General features: G+C 36.1%; 1 protein-coding gene across 2 annotated transcripts; it reads left to right on the top strand.

The window, feature by feature from the left end:
- The first annotated feature begins 80 nt into the window (after positions 1–80).
- On the top strand, positions 81–15,620 carry casp8 (caspase 8, apoptosis-related cysteine peptidase). Of its 2 annotated transcripts, XM_052131121.1 has the most exons (10): positions 81–229; positions 6,065–6,369; positions 7,339–7,438; positions 7,750–7,900; positions 7,988–8,043; positions 8,943–8,970; positions 9,126–9,190; positions 12,570–12,687; positions 12,770–13,271; positions 13,370–15,620. In XM_052131121.1, the coding sequence occupies exons 2-10, from the start codon at positions 6,071–6,073 to the stop codon at positions 13,497–13,499; spliced, it is 1,449 nt and encodes a 482-aa protein (XP_051987081.1). In that variant the 5' UTR covers positions 81–229; positions 6,065–6,070; the 3' UTR covers positions 13,500–15,620. The 2 variants fall into 2 exon arrangements, with proteins under 2 accessions (XP_051987081.1, XP_051987082.1); XM_052131122.1 differs by lacking the exon at positions 7,988–8,043 and having other exon boundaries at positions 8,950–8,970.
- The last annotated feature ends 400 nt before the right edge of the window (positions 15,621–16,020 follow it).

Below are 16,020 nucleotides of genomic sequence, written 5' to 3'. Positions count from 1 at the left end.
ATTTCCTTAGGTAATCTCCACAATTTGTTACAAAACAACTTGTTTGACCCACTACCTTTTTTGTCACTTCCTGGTTGAAACCGGAAATGTTGTTATTTACAGCTGAAACTGAAAGTAAAGTAAAGTCTAGCGGGAGAAACGGCGTTAGCATCAGCATGTCGGTGAAGCTTATTAGATTTTACGTTTTTGAACGTTGTTTTCCTCTCAGTTGAACGCTGTAAATGTAAAGGTAAGAGGGGTTTTGAGTATTTTAAGTTGATTGTTGAAGTGTATGTCTTACGGTGTCATTCAAACTGAGGTTAGTTCGATGTCATCGAAGTTAAATGGTGTAATACTTGACTTACGATTTTATTCTCAACCAAATTGACCCGGTTGCTAGGGAGGGTCACACGGGGTAACCTCCTCGTGGTCGCTATAATGTGGCTCGTTCTCGGTGGGGCGCGAGGTGAGTTGAACGTGGATGCCGCGGTAGATGGCATGCGGTGAAACCTCCACACGCGCTATGGCTGTCTCGCTTCAAAGGCTGCCTGCTAGGTAGGACGCGTCCTTTGAAGGCTGCAGTATACTGAGTGTCCTGCTGCGCTACGACGGCACTCACACTTTATCAAGCGCAGGTGCTTTGAGTGAGAAGGGAACATTCCCTCTGGAAGGAAATGCATGGTACATTTTAGGAGAGTTATAATGATGTAAAGAGTAAAGAAAATAGATTTTACAGGTTAGGATATTAGACTTTTAGTCTAATACTTTATTTTAATTATATATTAATGCAATTATTCATATTATATAGGCCTACTCTGCACCATCTACTGAGGTACTTCAGCTTGGGAATTAACATTCCTTGCGTTTGAACATCATATTTACGGGCACATTTTTTTTTTTTTTTTTAAGATATTTCTGTAAGAGTGGTTTTTAAACTTTTATTATTTATATTTTTATGGTTAGCACGTTAGCACATTCTCAGCACATGAGACATTTGTCTAAGCGGTCTCTGGTATTTGTTTTAGTACAAAGTATATTTAGTATGAAAGTGATTAGTATGCGTAAGAGAAAGCATCACATATAACTCAATAACTCAATGACAAATAAGATTTTCAAGATGAAAAAAAAAATATTTTAAGCAAAACAGTTTTAAAATGCATTTTTATGTCCAAAAAAATGTATGGTGCTGATTCATATTGGTTTTACAGCATTTTAGGCAGCATTAATTCATTATTAAACAAGATTTCTGATTTTACCACCCAGAAAATGTCAGGTGGTGCGACCATATATTAATTTAAAATAATACACATTTAATGTACTTCGCACTACTGAGACTTGTAAATATGAATCATTGTAGTGTCTAAAATGCATATCACATGGTAAATTCCCTTTCTATTTCTTTATTTATTGCCCTTTTATTCCAAATCATATTAACGGCTGCTTTTCTGTGTGTTCAAACACCCATTTTTCCATAAGGACTTTTTATGTTTTGTTTTTAACTGTAAAAATGATTTGTATACGTTATATAAAGGTTTACAGTTATATTTCTTACTTAATTTTGCAATTGCAGTGGGAATTGATACATTTAAATGTAAATTTGCTGGTTGCACCACCTGACCATGACCGGTCGCACCACCTGACATTGTGATCAATAATGATTGATATTCACAAAATAAAAAGAAAGATATGTCAATACATTTTATTCAGGTTTCAATTGGCTTTTTTATTTTAATCCTCTCACCAATGTATACTGTATCTCAATCATATAATTAAATTTAATTAACAAGAAAGTGCAAAACAATACTGCATGTTATGATAACATTTGAGCATCGCTTCTATAAATCTAGAAATTTAAAACATCTCCTGGAACACATTTAAAAAACGAGAACATCTTATATAAAATGTCAATACAAAAAACAAAACTTGGTAATACATAATACATATACACTAAAAAATGTTGGGTTGAAAGTAACCTAATTTGGGTTGTTTTGCAACCCATGGTTGGGTCAAATATGGACAAACCCAACCGTGGGTTATTTTAACCTAACATGTTGATTGTCTAACACATCTTAGGGGTAGTGATAATTTTTTGCTGGGTTACAACAACCCAGTTGTAGGTAATGTCTCCCCATCCAGCTTGAAGCACTGCGCTGATCAGCTCTCTCCAGTGTTCACAGACATTTTCAACACCTCACTGGAGACATGTCACGTGCCAGCCTGCTTCAGGTCTTCAACTATCATCCCTGTTCCCAAGAAGTCAAGGACCACAGGACATAACGACTTCAGACCCGTCGCCCTGACCTCTGTGGTGATGAAGTCCTTTGAGCGCCTTGTGCTTTCTCACCTCAAAGTCATCACCGACCCCCTCCTGGACCCCCGGCAGTTTGCATACAGAGCCAACAGGTCTGTAGACGATGCAGTCAACTTAGCCCTCCACTACATCCTCCAGCACCTGGACTCTGCAGGAACCTACGCCAGGATTCTGATTGTTGATTTCAGCTCTGCCTTTAACACCATAATCCTGGCTCTGCTCCAGGAGAAGCTCTCCCAGCTAAGTGTGCCTGACTCCACCTGCAGGTGGATCACTGACTTCCTGTCTGACAGGAAGCAGCACGTGAGGCTGGGGGAACACGTCTCCGACTCACAGTCCATTAGTACTGGATCCCCTCAGGGCTGCGTTCTTTCTCCTCTGCTCTTCTCCCTGTACACTAACAGTTGCACCTCCAGTCACCAGTCCGTCAAGCTTCTGAAGTTTGCGGACGACACCTACCTCATCGGACTCATCTCTGATGGTGACGAGTCCGCCTACAGATGGGAGGTTGACCACCTGGTGACCTGGTGCAACCAAAACAACCTTGAGATCAACGCTCTAAAGACAGTGGAGATGGTTGTGGACTTCAGGAAGAACTCAGCCTCACCTGCACCTGCCCCCATCACCCTCTGCAACTCCACAATTGACACTGTGGAGTCTTTCTGCTTCCTGGGAACTATCATCTCCCAGGACCTCAAGTGGGAGCTGAACATCAGCGCCCTCATCAAGAAAACACAACAGAGAATGTACTTCCTGTGGCAGCTGAAGAAATTCAACCTGCCAAAGTCAATGATGGTGCACTTCTACATAGCCATCATCGAGTCCATCCTCACTTCCTCCATCACTATCTGGTACGCTGCTACTACTGCCAAGGACAAGGGAAGACTGCAGCGTGTCATCCGGTCTGAAAAGAAGGTGATTGGCTGCAATCTGCCGACGCTCCAGGACCTGTACGACTCCAGGGCCCTGAAGCGTGCTGGAAAGATTGTGGCTGATCTCTCCCACCCTGGCCACAATCTCTTTGAATCACTCCCCTCTGGCAGAAGGCTGAGGTCCATCAGGACAAAAACCTCACGCAACAAGAACAGTTTCTTCCCATCCGCCACTTGCTTTATCAACAATGCCCGGTACCCACCCTGACACTCTCCACACTCCACCTCTGGCTCTACATTTCACTGTACTACTCTGCTCTTTTTATTTTATACTTACTTTTAATTGATACTGTGTGGAAATATTTATATTTATATTTATATTGCTTATATTGAACGCATCTACAACACCACAACAAATTCCTTGTATGCGTAAAAAACGTACTTGGCAATAAAGCTTTTTCTGATTCTGATTCTGATTCTGATGTGTTTCAAGCTGTTTATAAAGGGTTTGAAAGTACCATATCAGTATTTTCTGCAGTTTTTGTGAATTTATAACTCAGGTGTACATTGCATTTCTGCAGAGAGTATGTCATAGTTTTATATTTCACTACCTTCACTTATTGTAACTATATACAGACAAAAAATAGAAAGCGTTCTTCATAGAGAAAGCATAAGTATATTTTCATTCTCAATGTTTTGCATCTACAAAAACAAATTAAAATAGATTAATTTAAAGATGCAATTGTTTTAGTATCAATGTTGATTATACAGTCCTATATTCTTGAAGAATAGGACTTTAAGATGGACAATGTGCTCTTTAAATTGTCACACATACCATAATAAAATAAAAAAATATATATATACATATGTAGATTGCACCTTTAAACAACTTAAAAGCTTTATATATTTATTAAAATGTATTTAATATATTAAAAAACATGAATTAACATGACTTTTTTTAGTTGGTTTAACTGTAACTCTGGTCGCGACACCTGACATATAGGTCGCACCACCTGACATTTCAAACTCAGTTAGAATCTAACAGGCATTAACTTGGATGCCTATACAAATGTTTGACCATGTGCTCAAGGTTATACATAATTTTTTTTAAATCAAATACACATTTTTATAATAACAACACATTTTCAAAGTTTTCCAGGAGTCATACCACCTGACATGATAAGTTGAATCAACCTCATCATTACTCAAAAATGTCAAATTATCTAATATTTATGGGTGGGTGACTAATCTTGTTACTGCATCAAAGGGGTCCTCTGGAGTCTTCTGTGTGATGTCAAATGCCGTCACATGGTTTTCTTAAAGGAACGTTGCATAAAATTGCATTTTTATGTCGGTCGCCCTCCCTGACATTAGTAGAAGTCAATTTTTCGGACAAAAGTTTTTTAAGTAATAGAATAGTTTTGAAATAGGTCCGATACACTATTTCCCCTCATTTATAAGGAATTTAACATAAAATCATGCCAAAATATTTGATTAAGAATTTTACTGAGAAAATGAACATTTATATCTCAGTTTTGTTCTCTGCTTGTACGTTCGGACGGTCGCACCACCTGACATTTTTGGTCTTTCAAATACCAAAACTCAAAAAAATCTATTGAATTTCAATAAAATGAAAAGGGTTTCTTTTAAAGGAGATATTATAGATCCATTTGATATATGACAAGTATTTAGTTAAATTCTTTTTAGGAAAATAATGAATTTGGACACAAAAAATACATGTCATGTCATTGACCCAAGTGCGTTTTGAGTTCAAGACATCAACATCATGAATGATCATTCAGATGTGTGTGATTTAGTGGGCGTGATTACATTATACGATTAATTTAATGCAAATTGTAGGCTTATTGTAAGGCATTTAATGGCTAATTTACACACCGAACTCCAACAAACGTCATTCTCACACGGAGAGTGCACATTTTGTCATTATGCCATTTATTTTTTGTTTGACTTATCAGAATAATTTTAAATGGAACATTTCACGTGTTCTTGTCATAAATCTTCAAAGCTGCAAAATAAGTTTAAAAAAGCAGCATAAAAAGCTTCGATTTTGGGTAATGTTGATTTATTGTTAATAATAACAATGTAAAAATGTATAAGCCTTTTTATTGTTTAATTATTTTATTCATCATTATGGTCATCATTATGAAGGCATTTCAACGGCATTAATCGGTGCGCGTTATTGATGCTCGCACGCGTGATAGAGTAAAGCCGCGGAAAAAAAAACAATTCAATTTGGTTAAATATGAAATGTCCAGGATTGGAGTTTAAAAAATTCAAATTCAAACCTATTTAAAATACAACATATTATAAAATTTGGCAAAATCATACTTATAATTCAAATTCAAAAGTCTATAATTCAAATGTACACAATTCTAAATCAAATTGTTTTGTCGTATTTCTGGCTCCATACAGGTCAGGACTATTTCATTGAAAACTGGGAAAAACTTTTCACTTTACCGTATATTTATATACATGCAGTTCATCTGGAAAATATTCACAGCGCACTTTCAACTTTTTTGTAACAACATATTTATGTTATGTATACATATATATATATACACACACATATATATATGTGTATATGTGTGTGTGTATATATGTGTGTGTGTGTGTGTGTGTGTGTGTGTGTGTATATATATATATATATATATATATATTTATTATTAAGATTTCGATGTTGAGAAAAATAGGCATGTTTCTTGTAAATTACCCATTCATGTCTTCTTAAAACAAACTCTGAAATAGTGCTCTCACAATCTGTGCTATTTTCCCAGTTGTTTTTGTCTTATTGACTTATTTTCTAGGCATATAGAACTTTATTTCAAAGATGTTTTTGCTATCTTTTGTTGAACTTTTTTGTTTTCATCTACTCATTATGCAGCTCAACATGGATCTTCAGAAGCTTAATGAGATTGACGAGGACCTGATAAGTGATGAAGTGGCTCAGCTGAAGTTTCTATGCATGGACCTAGTTCCTAAGAAGCGAATGGAGACAGTGAGGGATGCCAAAGACCTCTTCATTCGCCTTGATGAGCAAGCACTGTTTCACGATGGGCTACTTTTGCCTGAGCTTCTGATGACAATTGGACGCTTTGACTTGCTTGCCATCCTGAACACATCGAAAGAGGAGGTGGAGAGGCATCTGCTGGAATGTGTCCCCTCTCGTAAAGGTATCTCAACCTACAGGTATGAAGAGAAGTCTTAGCTCTGTAAACTGTAGACCTAGGTGTACATTTCTTAGCAGATGTTAGAGTATGTAACACCAGGATCATGATGATGAAGAACCCCCTCATAAAGAGAGAGTTCACACCAAAATAGAAACTGTATCATCAATTACTCAACTTTTCTTTTCTCTCTTCTGCTGAACACAAACAAACATTTTTAGAAGAATATCTCAGCTCTGTTGGTCCATACATTGCAAGTGAATGGTGGCCAGAACTTTGAAGATCCAAAAAGCATATAGAGGCAGCATAAAAGTAATACATTTGCCTCCACTAGTTAAATCCATATCGTCAGAAGTGATATGTTAGATGTGTGTGAGAAACAGATCAAGATTTAAGTCCTTTTTTTTACTATAAATCTCCACTTTCACTTTCCTGTTGTTCTTTTTTAGATTTTGGCAATTTGCATTCTTCATGCATATTGCCATCTACTGGGCAGGGATGAGAGTTTATAGTAAAAAAGGGAAGTATTGGTCTATTTCTCATCTACACCAATCATATCGCTTCTGAAGATATGAATTTAACCACTGAATCATATGGATTACTTTATGCTGCTTTAATATGCTTTTTGGACCTTCAGATTTCTGGCCACTATTCACTTGCATTGAATGGACCAACAGAACTGAGATATTCTTCTAAAGATCTTTGTGTTCAGCAGAAGTCATGCACATCTGGGATGTCATCAGAGTTAGTAAATTATGAGAGAATTTTCATTTTTGGGTTTAAGCCTGGGCCTCTTCTTAATGTTTAATATCATTATGTAGCCTAACAGAGACAGACACACTGGCTGGTAAGCTAGAAGATGTACATGAATCTACTACATTTAAAGTAGTAGATTGCCTAGGCTATCATAATCTCTATAAAATAGTTCACTTGCAAAAGTTGCGTTCTTTTATCTCACATTGTCTGTGCCTTTTTTTTGTTCTCATTGCAGAAAGATGTTATTTAGATTATCTGAAGACTTGACAGCAGAAAACCTTCGTAATGTAAAGTCCCTTTTGGACCTTCCAGAAGCAAAGCTTGGAGCATCTACTGTGAGTTATAGCTATATTTTGACCCATGACCTTATAATATAAGTGTAAATTGCATGCTAATGATGAATTCATGTGAAAGGTGAAATACGCTTTGTGTATGTCATTGTTATTTTGACACCAGTAACTAACCATTAACACAAAGTGAAGAGGAACAGTTTTATTATTTATAGGTTAAATGCTTAAAGTTTTAATGATTATTTTATTAATACCAGGGTTTGACTGCTAATTAAACATAATTATGGTTTGCACTTTGACCTGTTACTATAAAACAGTGTTCTATATGCAGTGGTCTTATTCTGTTTGAATCATAGTCATTTTTAGATGTAATGATTGAGATGGAAAAGGAGCAGAAGCTTGGGGAAAAAAACCTGGATGAACTGCAAAAAATCCTGTTTGAATGTCACGAACAGCTCGCCTACAAGATTGAGGAGTTCAAGAATACCCATAGAGACCTGGAGCAAGGTTACAGATATAACAAATAAAACAGCAAATCGAATTTATCTTCGTCATTTATCCAAAAATATACAATAATACCTTTTTTTGGTCCAGTGGGAGGCAGACATCCTCTACAAGAAGTATCTAATCTAATCACCTCCTTTCCTAATGTAAGTATGCAAATATCTGCAGGTAAAGTGGCGTCCAAAAGTCAAGTTAATTTGTTAAAATCTGGGATTCAAAATCTAAATAAAACTTAATAAAATAAACATGACGATATAGAATGAGGAATGTTTTAAGATTCTGTATTAATTTAAGGACACACATAATATAATCAAAATTGACTCCTTTGTACAAAAGGTCAGATTTGTTTTTGTTTTTTTGCTTCCATTGTAGCTCACAAGATGCTCATTGGAACATTCTCAAATGTAAATCAAAAACATCCAAACTTGTAGCGTTAATGCCAAGTTGAGTGTATGCTGCCATTGAAGCATGCAACATTCAAAGAAATTCTATTTTTTTTTTTTTCAATTTAACTTTTCTCTCAAGATAACTTATTTAATGGAAACAAACTTTTAATAAAAAAAATGCAAAAAAGAAGCATTTTCACTAGTGGTCTCAGACATTTGGACCTCACTGTTATTTTAATGTAGAGATAAGGTGGAAAGATATTATCAGTAAACTTTTGGACACAAAGTGAGGCATCAGTGGGTTTCTAGGTAATCTTAGAATATTAGAAATTGTGCTTACTTGTCTGTAAAACCTGTAACTTACAGCACTATCCACTACTTATTCTACAGCATTATCAAGTTCATGTTGCAATGACTGCTTTTACTTAATTTAACATTCTTCATTTATTACTGGTAACTTTGAAAAGAAAGTTTTGTTTTTGTATAATTATTATGGTTGTAGCTAATTTTTCAACACTGTTGTGATTTTTATTTTATTCTCCTATTGTTAAAAAATACATATAAAATTGTGTGGAAATAGAACAGTTTAACATCATTAAAATGGATTGTCTGAATTTACACCTGTTGTTTCTCCCCTGCACATTCTGGATTCAACACAGCATGTAGAGATGGAGATAGAGCTTGGACGTAAGTTCTACTTTCTACAAAGTTTCAAAGCATTACTGACCAAGGACTTACTCTATTGTACGTTGTATGTAAGAGACTAAGTACTCTCAGCAATACAAAAAAAACTGACGTTTTTGATGTATATCTTTCTCTTTTTATACTTTTTTCATCCTTAGGGAGAAGAGGCGCTTCTGTGAGTGGGCTTGCTACTGATTCAAATACTCCGCCAAGGGAAGAGGAGGTTAAAAACAGTGACAGATTACACATTCTCATATTGAATACAATTACTTTAAAGAAATAGTTCACCCAAAATGAAACCTCTGTCTTAATTTATTTACCCTCATGTCATTCCAGACCTGTCTGACTTTCTTTTTTATGCAGAACACAAAATTAGATGCTTTAATGAGTATCGTATGTCATCTTTTAAATTTAATGGCAGTGGATAGTCTCACTTTAAAGCTTATAAAGGTATCCTAAAAAAAAAGTAGTACCCTAAAAGTAGTCTGTGTGGCAACTCCATCATATTCCAAGTCTACTAATGGCAAATGTTGAAAAACAACCTACAATTTTAGTCATTTTCGAATAAAATCTTGATGTCCATTGCATGTGCATGAGAGAAATTCGTTCACAGTGGCACGCGTTCACACAAGAACTTGCATTGTTTTTTGCACTCAACAATGCAAGATCCTGAGTGAACATGGCAGCTACTGTATTTGTGACGTTCATTAACCTCCTGAGACCCAAGCGTGACTGATGTGTGCATTTTCCATTTAGCTACAACTAGTAGCATTTGGTGTTACAGACATTACATCAGTAATTAGCATAGTTAATTCTGATTCAATGTAATGGCCAGCATCATCCAGTCACTGCCAACCATGTTATTTAATACAATTCTACATTATAAATTCAGAATCAATGTACTGATTATCACTGCCCCATGTCTGCCAACCATGTTGAGTGGTCTGCAGCCTGAAACTGAACTGAAACTTTTTGTTGAATATTAGGAGTAAATGCATTTAATTGCATAGACAGCTATAAGAGTCTCCCTTGTTCCCTTTTTAGTGAATGACTCCAGTGTGCTGTCTGTCTGCACTGGTCTCAGAACAGCACCTTATTTGTTACCCTAATTCCAAATAATGCCTCTGAAAGCAAAATTTTTCAGTTTTTGTATAAACCCATTGATTCTCAATGTAAAAATGCACAGTAAATATATTTTATTAGAATGCTTTTACTAATGTCAATGAATAGATCCATATTGTACAGCGATAATAAAATATAACAACATATATATTCAAATTAAGCTTAATGACCCAGAAAAGTGTTAAAGTTGAACAAAGTTACTCAAAATAATAAATAAAACAAAAAAAAAATTGTTTTTAAACTTTTGAGGGAATACTGTCCCAATTTCCACAATGTATGTGGACATCATGTTTATCAGCACACTAATGCACAAAAAAAGCTTTTTTTAAAGCATCATATCAAACAAAATTTCAGACACTACTCGTTTCGCCCAAAAAGCTTTCAGTGAAAAAAATAAGAGGTTTCTTAATAGAGGCACTGTTGTTGGCTCTGTGCCCGTAGAAGTGCTTCAAGGAAATCAACGCCATGCTGTTATGTCTGTTGCGTCAGAAGTTAAACCCTTAAATGACTGTCTACAGCAGTGGTTCTCAATCCATATCCCCCCGCCCCCCCTTCCCCAAATTATGTGAAATAACATAAAAGCTGGAACTTTGTGTTATCAAAAAAAAAAAAGAAAACACAACTCCATATATTTGTTATTTGCTTGATGCAACTTTTATGCATTTCATAATTTTACAGTTTTGTTATTTAATAATAGTTTTAAGCAGGCTTATGCATCTTGAATGTGAGAACAAACCTTGTGTATCTTGAATTCAAGAAGATGGAGGGCTATATCTGGGGGCTATGAAATTAAAATTTTGAGGACTAACTAATAATGAAAGTGACTTTTTTATTATATTTCAAAAATAATTTGAAAATAATCAGCAATAAATTTGTAAAATGACCAATAATATTGCATACTTTGTCCCACTGAAATGCTCATTCTACAGTACAGCATTGATTTTGATTTGGATGCAGATGTAAATTTACTGATATTAACAACTGTAAGGCTATTTATGACATCTATGAAACTTTATCACCTAATTTATGTGGCTAATTTATTCTGACAGTTGTAACTCTCCTTTCATCAGTTTTTCATCGATTCAAATTCAGTCATCTCTTGGCATGTCTGAAGGCATATGAAAATTACTTTCATTTCAAATAATATTTTAGCCTATCTTGCTTTTATTTCATTTTTTTTAGGATTTAGGCATTTCTATTTAATCATTTTGAGTGCATTTTGCCCTTTTATGAATATTTATTTTATTTTTATTTTTTTATACTTTTAACAGTGGTATTTGTAACCACTGTAAGACCATGGTAAGCACATGGAAGCATGTATGTTCACTACCATGGTTAGATGTAACATGATTTCTATAAAACAAACTATTGGCATTTTTGTAATTATAATCAATAGGTCTACCCTAAACACATTTAAAAACAATTAATACAAAATATAGATATAAAGTAGTACTTTTTTTTATTATATTCACTCAATCCCCTAATGTAGCCTGTTACAATAGAGCTGAAGTGATATATTTATTATGTATCTGTTTCTGCATAAAATAGTGTTACTATAGTAAATTCAAGGGTGGTGATGTGTGAAAATACTTGAAATTTGTGCTTGTCACAGTGTTTGTCTTGTTCATCTTCTCAATCCTATTTAGAATGTCGGCCCATTTAATGTGGTTTTAAACTAATTTACTCACCAAGGGTTTTCATTGAGGTTTGCACCAGAGAATTCTGTGCCGAATGCAAATGGTTTCCGCATCTCACGCGTGGTTCTCTCAGTGCTGTAACAATCAGATGTGCTCATTTGAAAGATCTAGACCGGTCTGCGAATAAAAACGCACCTCTCTGGGCTCATGCTGCTCTGTCCACCAAGCCATCTACAGAGTTATATAGGTGTATTATCCGGAGGATGTTCTTGTGACTCCTCCTGTCTATTTGATGCCATTAATCCAGATACTTCAGATGATCGTGGTACAAATGCGTACCAACCCGGGTAATGGAGAACTTGTTTATTCTAAGTCTAAATATATGTGTTTATGCAACGAGGAAGTTGTTGATAGATTTGATTAATATGACCGATAACCCCCCCACACACACACCATTTGTGATCCTTCTCAACTAATTTGCTCTCAGTGCCACCTGGCATCCTTTGAATGCCCCTGTTGAGAACCCCTGGTCTAGAGTCTTGTGATCAGTATTCAGTCAGTTTAAATTAATTTAAACAATGCGTTGTGTATAGTCAAGCCAAAATACAACGTTCACACATGTGGATGGGGCAGGATCTGCTTTTGTGTTCCACTTAAGAAAGCAAGTCATAGGAGTTTAGAACAACATAAGTACATAATTAAATATTGGGTGAACTTTTCCCTTAACTGATATGCAGTTGAATGGTCTATAGTGGTAAACTACTTGAAACACTACTTCTCCTATATACTTGTGTAGTAACTCGCTTTGAATTTTGTCCTGTAATTTCTTTTACATTCATGTAGCAGGATTTGTATTATTCCATGACCCAACGGCCTTTAGGATACTGTCTAATCATCAACAACTACAACTTTGAAATAAGGTCCTCATTTCGCAACCGTACAGGCACGGAAAAGGACAAAGGTATTTCACACAACTCCATAAATTAATTGATCTCAAATGTATCATAAAATGAGACTTCCAAATTAACTCTAGGTTTCTTTAGAGGAGCTCACCAGAGTGTTTCGCAAAATGCATTTTCTGGTTGAGTTGCGGGATGATCTGCAAGCCTCAGATATGCAAGATTCCATAAAGGAGTTGGCAGGGAGGGATCACTCTTTTATGGACGCGTTTGTCTGCTGTATCCTCTCCCATGGAGAAAGAGGCACTGTGTTGGGCGTAGATGGCAAAGAGGTTGCAATCCGTGACCTCACACAGCCTTTTGCTGCATGCAGGACACTAACAAGCAAGCCCAAGCTTTTTTTCATTCAGGCCTGCCAAGGTAGAGAGGCCCAGAAAGGTATGTGGATGGCAGATGGACAGGTGAACACTACAGAAGAAGCATACGAGGAGGATGCTCGTACTGTACCACTCCACAGTATCCCTATAGAAGCTGATTTCCTAATTGGAATGGCCACAGTGGAAAACTACCAGTCCTTCCGCCATGTCAGAGAAGGGTCCATCTATATCCAGGAGCTCTGTAGACAGCTGGAGAAATGCTGCCCCAGGTGTGTTAAAATTCATATGTCTTGAATATGAAGATTTGAATACTTATATTGTTTTGGATGTATAGAATTATCTTCATATCTATGTGTCTTTATTACAGAAAAGACGATATCTTGTCAATTTTGACGAAGGTAAACTGTGAAGTAAGTTCTAAAATGTTGAAAGGCCACAAGCAGATGCCTGAACCTCGGTATACCCTCACCAAGAAACTGGTCCTTCCTATTGACTGAATCTGTCTGCCTGCGACAAAACATTGCTTTTAATGACTGTATCCATGCTGGTGAATTTTCCATTTCTCCGAATCTAGAACTGTTTAAGGGGAAGGTGATAGCACTTTGGTGGCATGGATTAATTTTCATTTTAGTGTCTCTCTGGTGTTATTAAAAACAACTATGAGCCAAAGTTTGCTCAGGGTAATATTTTTTTTTTGTATGTGAAAGATGTTGGTTAAAGAGAAAACAAAGTAAAAACTTTAAAACACATTTATATTTGATACCGAGCATAAAGATTTTTTAAACTAATATTAGAGTAATGCATATATTTTATACCAGCAGTCTAAATGTTTTGGATTTGAATGCTGTTATAAATGCAGATAATAATTTCCATAAATGAATAGTAAGTCTTTAAATTGTGCATGTATTGAGAATAAATTAACAAAACATCCTAAAAGAAGTCATAACTTTTTTTTTTTTTAAATAATGTTTCCTGCAGTCGACTTTTAAATGTCTTTTTTATTATTATTTTTTTTATCCAAAAACAATAACAGTTTAAATGATTTAACCCACATGTCTGGCCCTTCTATGTAGACTTCAATGTAAATGCCTTCTGTTTTACTCAAGGGCTGTAGGTTTGCTGTCCGATTTAATTAGCAAAACCTGACATGATATTGTGAAATGTTTGGGTTAAGTTTCTGAACTTTGAAAAGGTATTGTTGACGTGTCCATGTCTATCATTTCATTAATTTGTGTTTATGACATATGCCAATTGTCCTGTTTACCATATGCTTTGAAGCATATACTGTATGTATTAAAAATAATGGTTATTGGATAAGAAAGCTTGATCTTAAGACAACAGAATGCTAAAAAGAGGAAGTTGTGATTTATGCTTGAACTTACAGTGCATCCGGAAAGTATTCACAGTGCTTCACTTTTTCCACATTTTGTTATGTTACAGCATTATTCAAAAATTGATTAAATTCATTATTTTCATCAAAATTCTTCAAACAATACCCCATAATGACAATGTGAAAGAAGTTTGTTTGAAATATTTGCAAATATATAAAAAATGAAAAGAAATCACATGTACATAAGTATACACAGCCTTTGCCATGACACTCAAAATTGAGCTCTGGTGCATCCTGTTTCCACTGATCATCCTTGAGATGTTTCTACAACTTGATTGGAGGCCACCTGTGGTAAATTCAGTTGATTGGCCATGCTTTGAAAAGGCACACACCTGTCTATATAAGGTCCCACAGTTAACAGTGTAGAGCACAAACTAAGCCATGAAGTCCAAGGAATTGTCTGTAGACCTCCTGAGACAGGATTGTATCAAGGCACAGATCTGGGGAAGGGATAGATCTCCAGCATTTCTCTGTGGAGTGAGGAAAACCTTCCAGAAGAACAACCATCTCTGCAGCACTCCACCAATCAGGCCTGTATGATAGAGTGGCCAGGCGGAATCCACTCCTCAGTAAAAGGCACATGACAGCCCACCTTGAGTTTGCCAAAAGGCACCCGAAGAACTCTCAGAACATGAGAAATAAAATTCTTTGGTCTGATGAAACAAACATTGAAATCTTTGGCCTGAATGGCAAGTGTCATGTCTGGAGAAAACCAGGCTTCGCTCATCACCTGGCCAATACCATCCCTACAGTGAAGCATGGTGGTGGCAGCATCATGCTGTGGGGGTGTTTTTCAGCGGCAGGAACTGGGAGACTAGTCAGGATCGAGGGAAAGATGAATGCAGCAATGTACAGAGATATCCTTGATGAAAACCTGCTCCAGAGAGCTCTGGACCTCAGACTGGGGCGAAGGTTCATCTACGGTACAACTTTGTGAATGTCCTTGAGTGGCCCAGCCAGAGCCCAGACTTAAACCTGATTGAACATCTCTGGAGAGATCTGAAAATGGCTGTGCACCGACGCTCCCCATCCAACCTGATGGAGCTTGAGAGGTCCTGCAAAGAACAATGGGAGAAACTGCCCATAAATAGGTGTGCCAAGCTTGTAGCATCATACACAAAAATAATTGAGGCTGTAATTGGTGCCAAAGGTGCTTCAACAAAGTATTGAGCAAAGGTGTTTTTTTTGTTATAAATTATGCAAATATTTCAAACCAACTTCTTTCACATTGTCATTATGGGGTATTGTTTGTTGAATTGAGGAAAATAATTAATTTAAATTTTGAAAAAGGCTGTAACATATCAAAATGTGGAAAAATTGAAGCGCTGTGAATACTTTCCGGATGCACCGTATATGCAATTATTTGCTACAGCAACGCAAGAGAACCACAGCAATGGAAGTGCTGAAAATATGCAACTTTTTAGCTTTTTTTTTTTTTACTTTTTATTGTGATTTATCCTCAAAAATAAGAGCAAAATAACTGACCACCAGGTAGTCTCCTATGTCAATCCTTTAGAGAAGAGCTTTCAGTACACTGGAAGGTGGGTGCTTTTTATGTTTCGGCTAGATTTGACTATCCTTACTGGTTAAAAACTGTAAAAGGTGTAAAGATGGAGAGACCACAGAAA

Source organism: Xyrauchen texanus, chromosome 7 (assembly GCF_025860055.1).
Source record: "Xyrauchen texanus isolate HMW12.3.18 chromosome 7, RBS_HiC_50CHRs, whole genome shotgun sequence".
Classification (NCBI taxonomy): Eukaryota; Metazoa; Chordata; class Actinopteri; order Cypriniformes; family Catostomidae; genus Xyrauchen; species Xyrauchen texanus.
The sequence above is the reverse complement of the archived record's forward strand: the minus strand, read 5'-3'. Positions and strand labels throughout refer to the sequence as shown.